The sequence below is a fragment of the Chinchilla lanigera genome, unplaced genomic scaffold (assembly GCF_000276665.1).
Source record: "Chinchilla lanigera isolate Chin_1 unplaced genomic scaffold, ChiLan1.0 scaffold00067, whole genome shotgun sequence".
Taxonomy (NCBI): domain Eukaryota; kingdom Metazoa; phylum Chordata; class Mammalia; order Rodentia; family Chinchillidae; genus Chinchilla; species Chinchilla lanigera.
This window is the reverse complement of record NW_004955468.1, coordinates 4,024,954-4,041,913: the sequence shown is the minus strand read 5'-3', so window position 1 is coordinate 4,041,913 and position 16,960 is coordinate 4,024,954. Positions and strand designations below refer to the sequence as shown.

The 16,960-nt window shown below is 43.1% G+C and overlaps 2 protein-coding genes across 2 annotated transcripts in view; both read right to left on the bottom strand.

Moving 5' to 3' along the window:
• The window catches only part of Uba2 (ubiquitin-like modifier activating enzyme 2), a gene marked incomplete in the record, with an annotated part of 37,991 nt that extends 30,853 nt beyond the window's left edge, over nt 1-7,138 (bottom strand). The window contains 4 exon segments of the mRNA XM_013522358.1: nt 953-1,017; nt 2,406-2,476; nt 3,800-3,883; nt 6,923-7,138. Of these exon segments, the coding sequence (XP_013377812.1) occupies nt 953-1,017; nt 2,406-2,476; nt 3,800-3,883; nt 6,923-7,060 (358 nt within the window).
• A 7,294-nt stretch (nt 7,139-14,432) lies between these two features.
• Nucleotides 14,433-16,960, bottom strand: part of Pdcd2l (programmed cell death 2-like) — a 15,838-nt gene continuing 13,310 nt past the window's right edge. The window contains exon 7 of the mRNA XM_005400004.2: nt 14,433-14,610. Coding sequence (XP_005400061.1) covers nt 14,480-14,610 — 131 coding nt within the window. The 3' untranslated portion in view covers nt 14,433-14,479. The remainder of the gene's footprint in view (nt 14,611-16,960) is intronic.

Genomic DNA, 16,960 nt, shown 5'->3' with positions numbered 1-16,960 from the left:
ACAGGCACACACCTACGAGCATATATTAAAATATAATTATCGGGGCTGGGGATTTAGCTCAGTGGCAAAGCGCCTGCCTGGCAAGCACAAGGTCAAGAGTTTGATTCCTGGTACCGGAAGAAAAACAAAAATCAAAAAAAAAAATAAATAAATAAATAAATAAATAAAATATAATTATCAATTGTCACTGTGTGTTCCCTGCCAAGTCACACAAGCATATGTAGTGTCTGATACATGAGGGTTTTGATGCACAGTGTATGACAGGCACAAGGAGAGAGTGAGCACTGCACTCTGCCCTCCTCTATAGAGCATCTCACTGTTGTCTACACAGTGCATGCTTGAGCACCAATCAATTTAGTCAAGAAAAACAGACAAAGCATGGTAGTTTCTTTTTTGTCTTTTTGAGACAGTGTCTTGCCATGTAGCCCAGGCTGGTCTCAAACTCATGGCAATTCTCCTGCCTCAGCCTCCCAAGTGCTGGGATCACAAGCACATACCAATATACCTAGCATGACAGCTGTATTTCTGCCTAGAAAAAAAAAATCAGTTCTGGATAAAATTGCAATAAATTGCCAAGCTTTAAACCTGGTCTTATTTGCCTTTAGGTCTTTGAATTTCTACCTCATAAGGAAATAGTTATACTAATACTAAAATTTTAAAGAGCTTCAATATGGGGAAGGGGAAAAGCTGAGTTTAAAGTTTTAAAATAATCTTACCAGGGGGGGCTGGGGATTTAGCTCAGCGGCACAGCGCCTGCCTGGCAAGCACGAGGTTGTGAGTTTGATTCCCAGGTACCGGAAAAAAAAAAAAATAATAATAATAATAATAATAATAATCTTACCAGGGCCGGGGACATAGCTCAGTGCTACAAGCAAGAACAAGGTCCTGAGTTCAATTCCCAGTACCTTCCACCCAAAAAATAAAAAAAAATAAAATAATAAAATAATCTCACCTCTGTTATCTAATGCATTCATAACCAATATAAACTGTCGAAAAAATTCCACATTGTAGTCAGGGCTGCAAAGCAAAAAGGTTACCAAAATTAGCCTTATACATAACATTCACAGTATAATTCAGGGTCCTTAAAGCACAAAAATAACTACTGTTAGGGTTATATACAATATACACAGTGAGGTTTGACTTTTTCCAAACAAAAGCAGATGTCAAAGAAATTACTTCCCTCAAATTTCTCTCCTTTTTGGCCAGCTACCCAGGGTACAAGAACAAGATCTCAAACCGACAGAAAGATGGCATGACCTCACTAGTCCCTCCAGGCCTTCTCAAGGCAGCGAGCCTGGGAACACACAAAGAACACATTCCCAGGACCGACATGGCCTACAGCTTTACCTCGCATGGTCAGGATCAGGCAGGGTTCAGGCCCCTAGGGTCTCTGCTTTTAGCAGTACTGGGAAAGTAACACAGGGTAAGAGGGTACAGGGCCATAGGCAGGTCTGGAGAACAAACAATCAGAATAAAAAATAAGTTGGAGATAAAAATGCCCTGAGAAAGGATAAGACTTTTTCTAGTCCTAGTACTGCAAATAAGAACTATTTTTAATAGTACTACTTTTAATAGTAATGTTCTTGTGAGCTAGGGAACAACTATAGATAATGGGTAATTTAGGGACTAGTGCTACATAGTTCTGGGGTACAGCACTTGCCAGAAGCCCTAGGTTTAATCCCTATCACTGGCAGGGAAATGAACAGTTCTTCTGTTCCAACACCTCCAAAATTATGTATATACTCTATTTTTACTGAGACAAGTGTACCCCAACCAAAATGGTGCAGCACATCTGTAATCCTAGCACTCCAGGTTATTGTGGTAGGAGGATCTCAAGTTTAAGACCAGCCTGGAAAATTTAGGAAGAATATGTCTAAAAGTGAAAAAATGGGTTGGGGATGTAGCTCAGTACTAAGGCCCTGGGTTCAATTCCGGGGACAGTGGTTCGCTGGCGGGGTTGAGGGGTGGTTTGTTACTGCCCTAGAACAATCCCCAGTGTCGTATTACAGAAGTCAGAGTCCTAATAAATATATCACTTTGGAAGGGAAATTTTTAAGCTGAAATCAGTCAGAATAAAATATATTTAGAAGTTTGAATCATCATATACAAGAACAGTTTAAAATACCTTCTTAATGTGGAACAAAAATGTAATGTTCACTTAAGTTTCTAAGCAACTCACTTATGAAAAACACTGTATCATTTAAATGTACATAAACTGGTTAAAAAGACGGCAACCTAACTTATGTGGGCACAAATAATCACATTTTAATTATTCTATAAAAGTCTTTTTTTAAAAAAAAAGAGTATTTTTGGCTTATATTTTGGCTAAGAAAAATACCTTATAGTTCAAAAGTTTAATTAAAAATTCATAGCAAACACAACTACTCAAAATAATTATAACATACTTCATGATGCTGTCATGATAAGCTACAATATTAGCTTTCGGGTAAAACTGTAGTACACTTTCTTTGGCAACCTGGAAAAACAAACAATAGTATAAACAAACGAACTATAACATTTGTATTTAAAATCTGCTTCTAACAGGACATAAGCACTATTATCTCACTTACTTAGTAACCCTGCATAAAATACTAAAAAAATACACAAATGTGATGAAATTTCATTAAGATTTAGCTACATATATATTTATAAAAAAAAGGAAAGCCTTCAACCCCACCACATATACCAGATGCATTTCTATATGAAAATTAAAATAAAAATAGCCAAACATACTATCATAGGTGTGTGCCTATCCTCCCAGCTATTCACAAGGCTGGAGCAGAAAGAGCAAAAGCTCAAGGCCAAGCCTGATGATTTAGTGATATCTTGTTTTAAAAATAAAGAGCTGGAACTGGTGGCCCATGCCTGTAATCCAGGCACTTCAAAAGGCTGAGGCAGGAATATCAAGGCCAACCTGCACTACAAAGTGAGTTTAAATCACTTTAAGACCATGTCTCAAAAAAAAAAGTGGGGGGACCCTGAGGCCACTGCTGAAACTGTAGCTGGATGGTTTAATGGTAGAGTGCCTCATAGGTCCCCAGCACCCCTGATAAATATATATAAAAATAAAAATAATAAAACATAAAACACAATAGCCCAAGTGTTATTCATTCACTGAAGAGCCTGAGCAAAAGACAGTAATTATAAAACCATCCAGGTAAGTGTAATTGCAAACCATGAGGATCCACGTTGTTATAGAAGACCTGACTGTATCTAAAAGGATGAGCAAAGTACTCCTGGATAAAGGAGCCAAAATATAAAAAAAGGAACAGGGAGAAACAAGTGGGAGTCAGACAAAATAGCTGGTAACAGCTAAAGGGAAAGAAAGATGCTGTGAGACCCCAAATCAGCCAGATGTGGTGGTGCACACCTATAATCCCACCATTCGGGAAGCCAAGGCAGGAGGGTCACTGTGAGTTCCAGGTCAGTCTGGAATATGCTAAAAACAAAGCCCAAATCATAAAGCTTGAAGCTTCTCATAGAGAAGTTACTCTTCATGGGGTATAGGAAAACAAGGCTCATCCTAAGTAAACCATCAAAGATTTAAATATGAAAGCCACACAACAAATCACCACAGTTACAGACTTAGATAGAGCACTTCTATTTCCTTTGTAAACCAAAAATGCAGAGCTCTGTACTTTGGTCCTTTACTTAATGTATCTTTTTACTCTTAACAATCCTTCACCTAAAGAGATAGCTGCACCCCTTTTCTCTCTCTTACAGAAGAGACAGAATTATTTTGCTATCATAAATAAAAGATCCATCAAGGGGTTATAGAAACAGTATGAGAAATACTTACTTGTGCCTTTGATCTTCCAACATGTTTCTTTTGAAATAAAAACTGCCTGTTGAGGTTGCTGACATCAATAGTATCCAAATCAATCTACAAATGCACAAATCTCAGATAAATCACAAAAAGTCTGGCTTGTTTGAGTAGCACTCCTCAGCACCCAGAACCCAGAACTTTTTTTTTTTTTTGAGACAGGGTCTCACTATATAGTTCCTGCTGGCCTCGAACTAGCAGTAATCCTCCTGCCTCAACCTGCCTAGTCCAGGGATTACAGGAATGTATACCATGCCCAGCTGGAACTTCTGTTATTTGCTGTATTAGCAAAGGAATACTTGGGCCAGTCAGACAAACTTTGTTAAATTGATAAAAATAACATGAAAAGAACTAAGACAGTATCAAAGATATCTTCTCAAAAATACATTTAAAAAGGACCGTCAGGCATGGTGGCACACACTTGTGATCCCAGCACCTGGGAGGCTGAGGCAGGAGCATCACAATGAGTTCCAAGTAAGCCTGAGCTACACAGTGAGTTTAAGGCCAGTCTGAACTACATAGTGTGACCTTGTCTCAAAAAAAAAAAAAAGCTCTTTCTTTAATCACCCATGCAAATATTTGAAGAAAACCCTTAGATGGAATAAAGCATGTGAATTTACTGAAAAAATAACATTCCTCTAACAATCTAATTCTTCTTTCAAATCTAATATAAACTTTAATGCACCCTGTTCTTACTACATAATACACGGCAAAAAAGTAAGTAGTATACGGCAAAGAGATTTACTAAAGTTTTGCAGTATTCTCAAATTTGTCCTTTTATAAATACAATTCATTTACAATTATTACCTAAGTAAATGAAGGAACTTTTCTACAGGCAGTTTTTTTAAAAAAGGTCGGGCATATAGCTTGGTGGCAAAGCACCTGCCTGCAAGTGAGAGGTCCTGAGTTTGATTCCCAGTACCCAAAATAAAGAAATAAATAAATAATTTTTTTTTTTTTAAAGAAAAAAGTTTTTTTTGTTTTTTTGTAGGTACTGGAGATTGACTCCAGACAGCACTCTGCTACACTCCAGCCCTTTTCAAAAATTCTTATTTTGAGATAGGATCTCCCTAACTAGCCCGGGATAACCTAGAATTTGAGATGGTCCTGCCTCAGCCTCCCAAATAGCTGGAATTATGAGCCAGCCTACCCAGCCATTAAGTGTCATAATTTAAATTACCTACTACTGCTTCAAAGTAAATATAAGCAGTTGGGCATGGTGACACATGCCTGTAATCCCAACACTCAAGAGGCTGAGGCAGGGGCTGGGGATTTAGCTCAGCAGCACAGCGCCTGCCTGGCAAGCGCAAGGTCCTGAGTTCGATTCCCCATACCGGAAAAAAAACAAAAACAAAAACAAAAAAATTTTCATTCCATTTCAGTAAGTTTATATAAACAGCAATCAAATGTTAACTGTGAAACATACTAATAGTTTTGGCTATAGTTCATGAAAATCATCAAAACATAGAATCACCTAAACATTTATTTTTACTTCCTCAACTTACCACAAAAATTAACTCAACTCTGGCCTGGTATCTCATACCCGTAATCCCAGCTACTCCTAAGGCTGAAGCAGAACTATTTCAAGTTCCAGACTAGCCTGGGGAGTTTAGTGACACTGTCTCACAATAAAATATCTCAATGAAAGGGGCTGGCAGCCCCGCATAAGGGCGCATACCTGTAAACCCAGCACTCAGGAGGCTGACCATCGAGAGTTCCAAACCAGCCTCAACTACAAGGTGGTAAGGGCAGGGAGTGTAGCTCAGGGCTCCCGGGTTTGAATCCCCACTACCATAAAAATGAAATAAAACCAAACAAAAATATATAAAAAAGTATAACCATTTACTTTTCATGTGCTTAAGCTCACTACCTCATCTATTACAAAACAGTTCCTTTAACATGTATCACCAATTATCAGCACATCAGGTGTCTGACAGAGAATCGGACAGGACATGAAGACTAGCCAAAGGAAGAGTGTGTAAATACTTTCCTTCCAGTTATTCATTAGTTCAGTTTGCCACCTATGGTTTTTCATTCCGTGTTTACACTACACACTTTAAACTCCCCAAGTGTGCTTTAAAAAAAATAATAAACTTACACCCAAGTTCCAGCCAATGTCCCCAGTCTCTTAAAAAAAAAAAAAAGTGATTTAAAATTATAGTGGCTGGGGCCGGGGATTTAGCTCAGTGGCACAGCGCCTGCCTGGCAAGCGCAAGGTTGTGAGTTCGATTCCCGTACCGGGGAAAAAAAAAAAACTAAAATCATAAAGGCTTTCTTCATGTCACTGTTTTTTAAAGATAGGGTCTTGCTATGTAGTTGAGGCTGGCCTCGAATTCTCCGCGATGGTTCTGCCTCAGCCTCCAAAATTTACAGGCTCCAGCTAACACCACGCCCGGCTCTGGCACTGTCAATAATGCCAAAAGTTAAAATCGTAACGGTTTTAATGAAGCTGCCCGGTGGAGAGGAGCGCGAATCCAACAGTTCTGCCGCTTGGTTCATGACCCTGGGTAAGTTTCTAAACCTCATTGCATCTCACTTCCCTCACGTGTTAAAAATAAAATGGAATGAAAATGTTTGCACCCACACGGTGGCAGTTAAGATTAAATGAGTTAATGCGTGTACACCGCTCGGGACAAGCGCTCAGACGCGTCGGTTGCTATCACCTCTGTTGGCGGATCTGCGTGATTATTGCTGAATTGGGGAAACCTCCAAATTTAAGGCGCAACATCCACGAGGGATTCAAACAATCCCCTCCTACATCCCACTGCAGCTGCGAAACAGTTTTGAAGGAAAAGCCAAAAACAAACACGAAGCCGCTTGCACGCCCTGGACGCGCCACAACTGGCGGGGTCCGAGGCGCGGGAGGCGCCCCCGCGGCAGAGCGCTCGGAGGACCCCGGCAGCGGCCTCGGGGTCCCGGGTACGCAGGACGGCCGGGACGGCGGCCCTGGCCCTGTACACAGTTCCCCCTCCGCCCGCCGCCGCGACCCGGGCCTCGTGGGCCGCGCCCGCCCCGCAACTCTGCTCCGAACTCCGGGCCCCAAGCCCCCCGGCTCCTGCACCCCAGCCCGCCATTCAGCAGCGCGCGCCTGGCCCTCACCAGGTCGATGTGGGAAAAGCCAGTGAGCACGAGGTTCTTCAGGAGTTCGCAGCCGATGCCACCCGCGCCCACTACCAGCACCCGGCCCCCGGCCACGGCCTCAGCTAGCTCCCGGGGCAGCCCCCGTGACAGAGCCATGGCGGGACTTCCACAAGCAGCGGCGGAGGCGGAGGCGGGAGAACTGAGCCGCGGGCGGAAGCGGGTGGGGGAAGGGCGGTCCAACTTCCGCTACTGCGCACTGCGGTCGCCGCGCGGCGCCTGGCGGGCGTTGCCTGACGTCTGGGCTCCTGGCCGGCTTTGGGCCACCGGTTACTTCTTGGCTGAAGGTGTCGGAGACATCCAGGACCTGCGGTGTTTTTTATAGCAGTACAGGCACCTGCTATCCGGCCTGAGAAGCCTACGGTCGCCTTTAGGCTGGAGTTTGAACTCCAAACCAAGGATTTCCTTACTAATGGCCCTATATGTAAAGAGCTCTTACTCTTTTTATTTTTTATTTTATTTATTTATTTATTTATCTTTGTCCTTTTAAGACAAGGTCTGGCTATGCAGTTCAGGCTGGCCTTGAGGTCACTTTGTAGCCCAGGCTGGCCTCGAACTCGCAACGATCCTCCTGCCTCAGCTTCCCAAGTGCTGGGGTTACATTTGTGGGTCACCAGGCCCGGCAAAGAGCTCTTACAAATTAACAAGCGAACGGTCTGCTCCTTCAAAAAATTCTGGCAAACCGGGTATCATGGCGCCCAACTGTAATCCCAGCACTCTGGGAGGCTAAAACAGGAAGATTAAAGAGTTCAAACCCAAGCTGAGCGAGGTGCTACATGCTGGGCTCAGGCAGGTCGAGTATCATGAGTTCTAGTCCACCCTGGGTTACATACATAAAGCTGAGAATGTAGCTTAGTGGGAAAGCCCTGGGTTCAATCCCTAAAATCACAAAAATAAATAAATTTAAAAATACTGGCAAACATTTAAAGTTTAAAAGAATAAAAAATACTGGCAAAGTAAAAGGCTTTAAAGGTGCATATGCAAAGAAAATGTACAATGTGGATTTGAACACATGCTTAGCATGCATGAGGCTCTAAATTTAATTTTGAGCACTGCAAAACTCAAACCAACCTTCCAAAAAATAGTACTCCTAGCTTCCTGTGTGTGTGTTATGTGTGTGTGTGTGTGTGTGTGTGTGTATGTGTGTGTGTATGGTATCTGGGGTTGAACCCAGGGCTTTTGCACTGAGCTACATCCACAACCATGCTTTTGTTTTTAAAACAGGGTCTCACTAAATCCTATGTTGTTGCCAGGTGTGGTGGCACACACCTGTAATCCCAGCACTGGGGAGGCTGAGGCAGGAGGATGGTTTGCAAGTTTGAGACCAGCCTGGGCTACAAAGTGATCTCAAGGCTGGCCTGAACTGCATAGTGAGACCCTGTCTCAAAAAAGACAAAAAGAAAAAAAAACCTTATGTTGCTGTGCTCAAACTTGTCATTCTCCTGCCTCAGCCTGGAAGAATGCTGGGATTATAGGTATGTTCCACCATGCCCAACTATTTCTACCTATTAAACTGGCAAAAAGAAAAAATACTGTAACATTCAGTTCTCAAAGAATAAGAAAACAAAACTCACATTTTGGGTTTTGACTGATGTTCCTGGCTTATAACTCCCTCCCAAAGGCAGGTCATAGAAACTAGAATGTATCTTCCCAAGGTGAATCATAGAAACTAATCTCCCCATCTTTCTGTGAGGGAGCTTAAAGAATTGTCTGACCAGCTCTAATAGTAGGTCATGAGATTCTCCTCATGCCAGAGGCCCTTCCTATACCTTGAGGAAAAATGCTGCAGAGCAGCCAGATTGCCTTGCCAGGTTTCCTCCACCAAATCTATCACGGTAGCATTAGATTATACGTTTATTTATTTATTTATTTATTTTTATTTTTTGTTTTTTTTTCTGGTACTGGGAATTGAACTCACAACCTCGCACTTGCTAGGCAGGCGCTATGCCGTTGAGCTAAATCCCCAGCCCCCAGATTATATGCTTTTTGTCCTTTTTTTTTTTTTCCCCCAGTACTGGGGATTGAATCTAGTATCTTCCCACTGACTGAACTACATCCCCAGCCCCTTTTTAAATTTTTTGAGACAGGGTCTTGTTAAATTGCTAAATTCCCTGGCTCAAACACAATCCTCTGGTCTCAGCCTCCCAGAGTGCTGGAATTACAGGTGTGCACTACCATGCTCAGCACCCAGTCACATTTCTACAAGGTAACCTATGTTTCAGTCACACCTACGCGATGATGTCTCCATTGAATTCATGGCCCACACCTGTAATTCCAGCACTTGGGAGCATGAGGTAGGAGGACTGCAAGTTTGAGGACAGCGTGAGCAACACAATGAGTTCAAGGGTGGCCTGTACTAGCAACTCTTTATCTCAAAACAAACCACAAAAGAACAGGGTTGGAGAACTTCCAGGTAGGTAGACACGTGGACGTTTACTCAGAGAAGGCAAAGAAGCATCACACACATTTCTCCCATACCTTGCCCTGTGCACCTCTACACCTGTAACCTTTGTAAGACCCTTTATAATAAACCAGTTCCCTGAGTGCTGTGAGACTTTCAGATGAATTAGCCTGACCTGAAGAAAAGGGTTGTGAGAACCCCAATTTATAGCTGCTTGTTCAGAAGCAATGTATTTTTTTCCCCAACACATTCCCATACACCCCAGGTAAGAATTCTAAAGCACAGCTTTTTAAGAGGGGAATTTAGCAATGCTTAAAAATTGTTACAATTATGCACAGCCTCTCTCTGTCTCTCTCTGTCTCTCTGTCTCTCCCTCTCTCTCTCTCTCTGTCTCTCTCTCTCACACACACACACACACACACACACACACACAATTTTGGTTTTTTTTTTGATACAGAATCTGGCTATGTAGTCCAGGCTAGCCTCAAACTTAGGGTGATTCTCCTCCCTCCGCCTATGGTAGGAGGATGCACCACCACACTTGGCCTTCACCCCCTTTTTGAGATATGGTTTTGCAATGTTTCCAAGGACAGCTTCAAACTGCTAGACTTAAGTGATCCTCCCTAGAAGCTTTTGTATAGCCCTATCACCTCATACACAAGGATAAATTTATTTTTTCTAGTGCTGGGAAACCAAGCTAGGGCTTACTGCGTGCTGGGCAAGCACTCCACCACTAATCTACATCTCTGGCCCTGGTGCACAGCTTTTGACTAGTTCATTCAAATTGGAGAGCTTTGTCCTTCTTTGAGCTGGGAATGTAGGCTCAATGGTAGAGCACTGCTGGCATACACGTAGACACACCTGCATACAGAACTAAAAAAAAAAATAAATTTTTAAAAACAGAAAAAGATTTAGTCTTTTCATGGATGGTTACCATGAGAACAAAAATTATTAAAAATAGCTAAAAATTGCACAATTTTTTTTTTTTTTTTGCTTTTTGAGACAGGGAGGGTCTCGCTATGCAGTTCAGGCCAGTCTTGAGCTCACTTTGTAGCCCAGGCTGGTCTCGAACTCACAACAATCCTCCTGCCTCAGCCTCCCGAGTGCTGGGATTACAGGCGTGCACCACCACACTTGGCTCCAGTGCACAAAGTTTTGATGCATATTTTAAAAGATATTTTGCAGCAATTATGGGAAAATATTTACTGATAGGAACATGCTCAAAATATAATGTTAAGTGAAAAACACAAAACCATTTACACATGTAGGGATCCAGCTTGAGCTGACAGTAGCCACCTCATGTTGTAAGCACTGTGATTGCCCTTAGACTAACCCGGGCTCACCCACACCACCACCATGGCTTTCCAATGTACTAGAAACAAAACAGTTCGAGTGGTGCATGGAGCTGTGGGACCCACTGGATTCTGGTGCTGTCAGCACCAGGAATGTGCCTGACATCCTTGATGGCAGCCTGAGATAAGGCAGGTACACTCCAGTTTGGATGAAGTCATTTCATCCTGGCCACCATATAAGCCCTCTCCCTGTGACCCAAATATCAGGGACCCACAATTATATCAAAAGGCAGGAAGAAAAAAATAGTTGATATTTTTGTACATTAGCAGGTGGTAGAATTGTGGATAATTTTTATTCTTTAAACTTTTTTTTTTTTTTTCTTTTTGAGACAGGGTCTCACTATGCAGTTCAGGCTGGCCTTGAGCTCACTTTGTAGCCCAGGCTGGCCTCGAACTCGCACCAATCCTCCTGCCTCAGCCTCCCGAGTGCTGGGATTACAGGCGTGCACCAGCACACCCAGCTTCTTTCAACTTTTCTATGGGCTGCAGATATAGCTCAGTGGCACAGCACCTGTCCGGCAAGTGTGAGGTCCTGAGCTCAATCCCTGTGACCAAAAATAAATAAATAAATAACCTTACTTTCCTGTTCCCCAAATGCTCATGCTCTTTGAATTTTTTTGGGGGGGTAGGTGGGGGTGGGTGAGGGACTTGCTATGCAGTTTAGCCTGGCCTTGAGCTCACTTTGTAGCCAACCTGGCCTCAGTACACCAACCACAGAGCTGGTTTTTGAGGAATACGTAGGCTGTGCTGCTGATGCCTGAAGGGCAGGGAGGGCTGGAGAGCCTGACTCAGGTTGGGGACAACCCTCAGAACGGGCTTCTGAGTCCCTCCCCACCAATGGCCCAGCTCTCCGAAGGACCCTGCTGTGCAATAAACCTAACAGATGGCCTCTATGGGAGGATAACCTTCCCTCTCTCAGTACACTGCACACAGGCACCATTTTCCTTGTGTTCTCTCCTGCCTGTCCTATCTTCCCTTTGGCATGAGCTGGGCTTGGTGCCTAATTCTCATAGCTTTTGCTTTTCTTTCTGGGTCTGTTGGGTGTGTGTTTGCATATGTGTGTATGGAGTATAGAATGCTTGCCCAGTTTACTAAGTTCTAATAGGATTCAAATGCAGGAAGTAAAAAGCTGAAAGTCTCACCTACACCACAAGCCCAGCCTGTTCATCAGGACCTTTGTGGTATAGGTGTCCTCCTAGACTTAGGTCTTTCACAGAGCAGTACACACAATTTTACTGCGTGTAGGTGGGTGGTATTGGGGATTTACCCCAGGGCCTTTGCACATTCCCAGCCCTTTTAAAATTTTTTATTCTGAAACAGGATTTCACTAAGTTGCCCAGACTGGGCTCCAACTTGCAATCCTCCCGCCTCAGACTTCCATAGAAAAGGGTTTATACTGGACTTCTTTACTTATGCCTTGCTTTCCTCATAATATGTCACACATTTGCTTTTACAGGATCATGGTGCTCCTGATAATCTCTATTCTATTTACCTAGGTAAGACTCAACCCAAATGCATATAACTAGATCCAAGGATGTGTTTGATCACCATAAGTGTCTTCATCTAAAAATCAAAAACAAATCAGGTATGGTGGTGCCTGCCTATAATTCCAGGACTCTGGGAGGCTGAGGCAGTAGGACCACAAACTCAAACCTAGCCTGGGTAATTTAGTGACCTAGTGACACTTAGTGAGGCCCTATTTCAAAATAAAAAGAGCTGGAGTTATAACTTAGTATAAAGGCCTTTTGTATAATCCTCAAAAAAAAAAAAAAATCAGAAACATAACACCTACTTAGGATATGTGAAAATATCTGTATCAACTTTTGATTTTTTTTTTCTTTTTCCTGAGACAAGGTATTACTATGCAGTTCAGGCTGGTTTTGAGCTCACTTTGTAGCCCAGGCTGGCTCGAACTCACAGTGATCCTCCTGCCTCAGCCTGCCAAGTTCTGGGATTACAGGAGTGCACCACCACCCCTGGCTAACTTCTGATTCTTGAAAAAACACTCTCATGCACTCTTCTTCATCCTCTCATCAGATGGGTGGACTCCTTGGCCCATTTAAATAAATCCAAAGTGCTACACCTGTAAATCAGGTAGTCACCTTCTGTTCCAGTTGGTGTAACTGGTCTGACAGGCTGAAGCAGTCTCTCCTACCCCAGAAGTGCCACAGGCAAAAGCAGTCACCACCAGCATGACAGAGAAAGAAGAAATCAGATGTCTGCAAGGCTTTGCTCAGCTTCAGTCCTGCAAATCCAGGCCTCTGGGAGCCTCAGTTCCCACAATCGCCAAGGTTTTGTTTTGTTTTTTTTTTCCTGCTTTTTGAGACAGGGTCTCGCTATGCAGTTCAGGCTGGCCTTGAGCTCATTTTGTAGCCCAGGCTGGCCTTGAACTTGCAATGATCCTCCTGCCACAGCCTCCAAGTGCTGGGATTACAGGTGTGTGCCACCACACCCGGAAGAATCTTCAGTTTGTACACATGCATTTGCTTCTTTCAGGAGCAGGGGCTGGGGCTGGGGCCAGGGGTGGATCCAATACTTTTCTCAGAAGTCGCACTGCATAGAAGAACCCTGCCTCCTGCTCCTCTGAGCCTCATGAACATAGGCAAATGGCATGTTTGCACACAGCTAGCAGGAGTGCGTTTGTTTTGTTTTGTTTCTCTCCTTTTTTGTTGCTTGGTTTTGTCTTTTTGAGACAAGGTCTCACAACACAGTTCAGGCTGGTCTTGAACTTACTTTGTAGCCCAAGCTGGCCTTGAACTTGCAATGATCCTCCTAGTTAGCCTCCCAAGTGCTGGGATTACAGGGGTGTGCCACCACGCCCAGTGGTTCTTTTTTTTTTTTTTTTTTTTTTTTTTTTCTGTACTGCGAATTGAACTCAGGACCTTGCACTTGCCCCAAGCAGGTGCTTGCCAAGCAGGTGCTATGCTGCTGAGTTATATCCCCAGCCCCTTGTTTTGGTTTTCTAGGAATGTTATGCTTTGATGCTGCTCTCAAGAGCAGCAGAAAAGGAGGACTGATAACACTGAAACTGAACAAAGGGCAGACTATAAAGTTTGACAGGGGCCGGGGATGTAGCTCAGTGGCACAAGTGCCTACCTGGGAAGCACAGGTCCTGAGTTCAATTCCCACTACCCCTGCAAAATAAATAAATAAAGGTGGACAGCTGGATAAAGGGACAATGTCCAGAGAGTGAGGGACACTTCCTGTGATGCTGTAGGAGCAAGAGGGGAGGACAAGGAAGGCAGAGGGAGCAATGAAAAGGGAAACAGGGCGAATCTAAGCAGCCAGTGCCCCAGGTCTGGGCCTTGCACAGCTAGATAGAGCAGGTTGACCAGTTTGGTCTGGCAGCGTCCAGAGCTGGCAGCAGGGACATGCATTTTCCTCTTTTTTTTTTTAGTACCAGGAATCAAACTCAGGACCTTATACTTGCCAGGCAGGCACTGTACTGCTGAGCTATATGCCTGGAAACAAGAGTTTTCCAAGCTATGACTGTGTAGAAAGGCCACTGATCTGAAGGATACAGCAGCCCAAGATCCAAAGGTGCTAGCTCCAGGCCCAGCCAAAAAAGTAAGGACAAAGCTTTAAAACAAGAATTCAAGCTAGGGTGTTGCTCAGTGGATCAGTGCTTGCCTAGCATGCACAAGGCCCAGGGCTCCATCCTCAGCACCACAAACAAAACCAAACACTTGAGGGTTAAAATAAGATAAACACACACAGATTTGTATATTAAAATTTGTTTTCATTTCTATAATAAAAGGGAATGCTCTACTTAAATAGTAACTCATCTGGATCTTCTTGTGTAATGCAATATTCTTCCACGGGAGTGTGATGATTTTGAGGCCAGCAACTCTTCTCACATGTGTAAACTAGAATTGTTCCAAATTCCACCAAAAGATCTGAAAGATACAACATATTCTAGATTTAGAAAAGAAAAGGTTAAAAGATATACTAACAATGTCAACATTTATGCAGTGGATAGGGCACAGAATTGGAGCAAGAGAGCTTAGGTTCAAATCCCAGCTCTATCATCTCTGGCAATTTACCCTACCTCTCTGTGATAAAAATAGTATTATCAGCACACCTGTTCTCCCAGCATTGAGAAAGGCTTAGGCAGGGAGACTGCAAGTTCAAATTCTCCTTGAACAACTTAGCAAAACCCTGTCGCAAAATGAGAAATAGAGCTGGTGCTGCACATGGTGGTGCATGCCTGTAATCCCAGTGCTGTGGGAGGGTGTGGCAGGAGGACTGCAAACTGAAGCCCAGCCTGAGCAATTTAGCAAGACCCAGCCTCAAAATCAAGAATATAAAAGGGCTGGGGATGGGGCTCAGTGTGAAGACCCTGGGTTCAATACCCAGCACCCTCCACAAGCACATAAACATGCACGCACATGGACACACACTGAAGAGCTGGAGATGTAACTCAGTAGTACAACACCCTGGGTTAGATCTCTAGTACCTCAAAAAGACAAACAAAAAAACCATAATGATGTATCATCTCAAAATTCAATGGGGTGGCTACCATTAAAAAATAGTCATGTACAACTGTAATCTAGCTACTGTGGGGACTGAGACAGAAGAAACACAAGTCAGAGTTCTTCTTGGGCAACTTAGCAAGCCTCTGTTACAAAATAAGAAATAAAAAGGGCTGGAGGTATAGCTCTGTGACAGAGCACTTCCCTAGCACGTGTGAGGCCCTAGATTCTATCCCCAGTACAACAAAGGGGATAAAAAAAGCCTGTAGTTCAAGCTACTTGGAAGGGTGAAACAGCAAGATCCCTTAAATCCAGGAGTTTGAGAACAACCTGGGCAGCAAAGCAAGACACTGTCTCATAGTGAAGTAATATAATATAACTACCACAGGAATAAAAAAATATAATCTCAGCAAGACAAAATTACTATACATGATTATAGAGCAAACAAATTCCACTTGAGGATACATCTATGCAAACTGAAAGTAGGATTTTAAAGAGGTATTTGTACATCTATTTCACAGCACCACTGTTTACCATAGATAAAAGCAATGAAGTTAACCAAGTGTCCCCAAATAAATGAAAGGGTAATCCCAGCACACGGGAGGCTGAGGCAGGAGGACAGCTGTGAGTTCGAGACCAGCATAGGCTACAAAGTGAGTTCAAGGCCAGCCTGAACTGCATAGTAAGACACTGTCTCAAAAAGGTCAAAAAAAAAGAAGAAAAAAAAGGTAAACAAAGTGAAGCATATATGTACATACAATAGAGAGAATACTATTCAACATTAGAAATAAGAGAAATTCTGACATAAAACAATATGGTTGAACATTGAAGACACAATACTAAATGAGGGAAACCAGTTCAAAAAGATAAATACTAAGCCTGGTGTGGTAGCACATGCATGTAATCCCAGCACTCAGGAGGCTGAGGCAGGAGGATCGTTGTGAGTTTGAGACCAGCCTGGGCTACAAAGTGAGCTCAAGGCCAGCCTGAACTGCATAGTGAGACCCTGTCTCAAAAAAAGACAAAAAACAAACAAACAAACAAAAACCAAAAAGACAAACACTCTATGCTTCTATATATTTGAAGTATCTATGGTAGCAACCATTCACAGGAACAGAAAGTAGAAGCGTGGTAGCCAGACGCTAGGGGAAAACAAAAATATATTGTTCTTTGCAGTACAGAGGACTGAACCCAGCACCTGCACACTGAGATACATTACCATCCCTTTCCAAATCCTTTTTTTTTTTTTTTTTTTAGCTTTTTGAGACAGGGTCTCACTATGCAGTTCAGGCTGGCCTTGAGCTCACTTTGTAGCCCAGCCTGGCCTCAATCTCACAATGATCCTCCTAACTCAGCCTCCTGAGTGCTGGGAATACAGGAGTGTGCCACCATGCCCAGCTGAAAATGGTAAATTTCATATATTCTTTTGGCTTTGACAGAAGAGGTTGAAACCAGGTCTTATGCACACGAGCATACATTCCACACTGAGCTACACTCCTAGCCCTTATGCTTTTCTTTTCATGGTGCTGAGCTACCCATCCTGTACCAACCATGCCCAGCTACCCTATTCATTTTTAAAAATAATTTTTAAAAAAGTTGAAGAAAATTTCCAGGAAGCAAAACAAATATCAAAGGGAAACAACAAAAAAAGAAATATGTACTGTTACGGTTGATGCACTGTGTCAACTTGAGGAGTCTAGAGGTTTGGCTAAGTGACTCAGCAGGGAGCCAGGGTGCTTACTTTGTATACATCCTGAGCCTGTGGAAGAGGAGG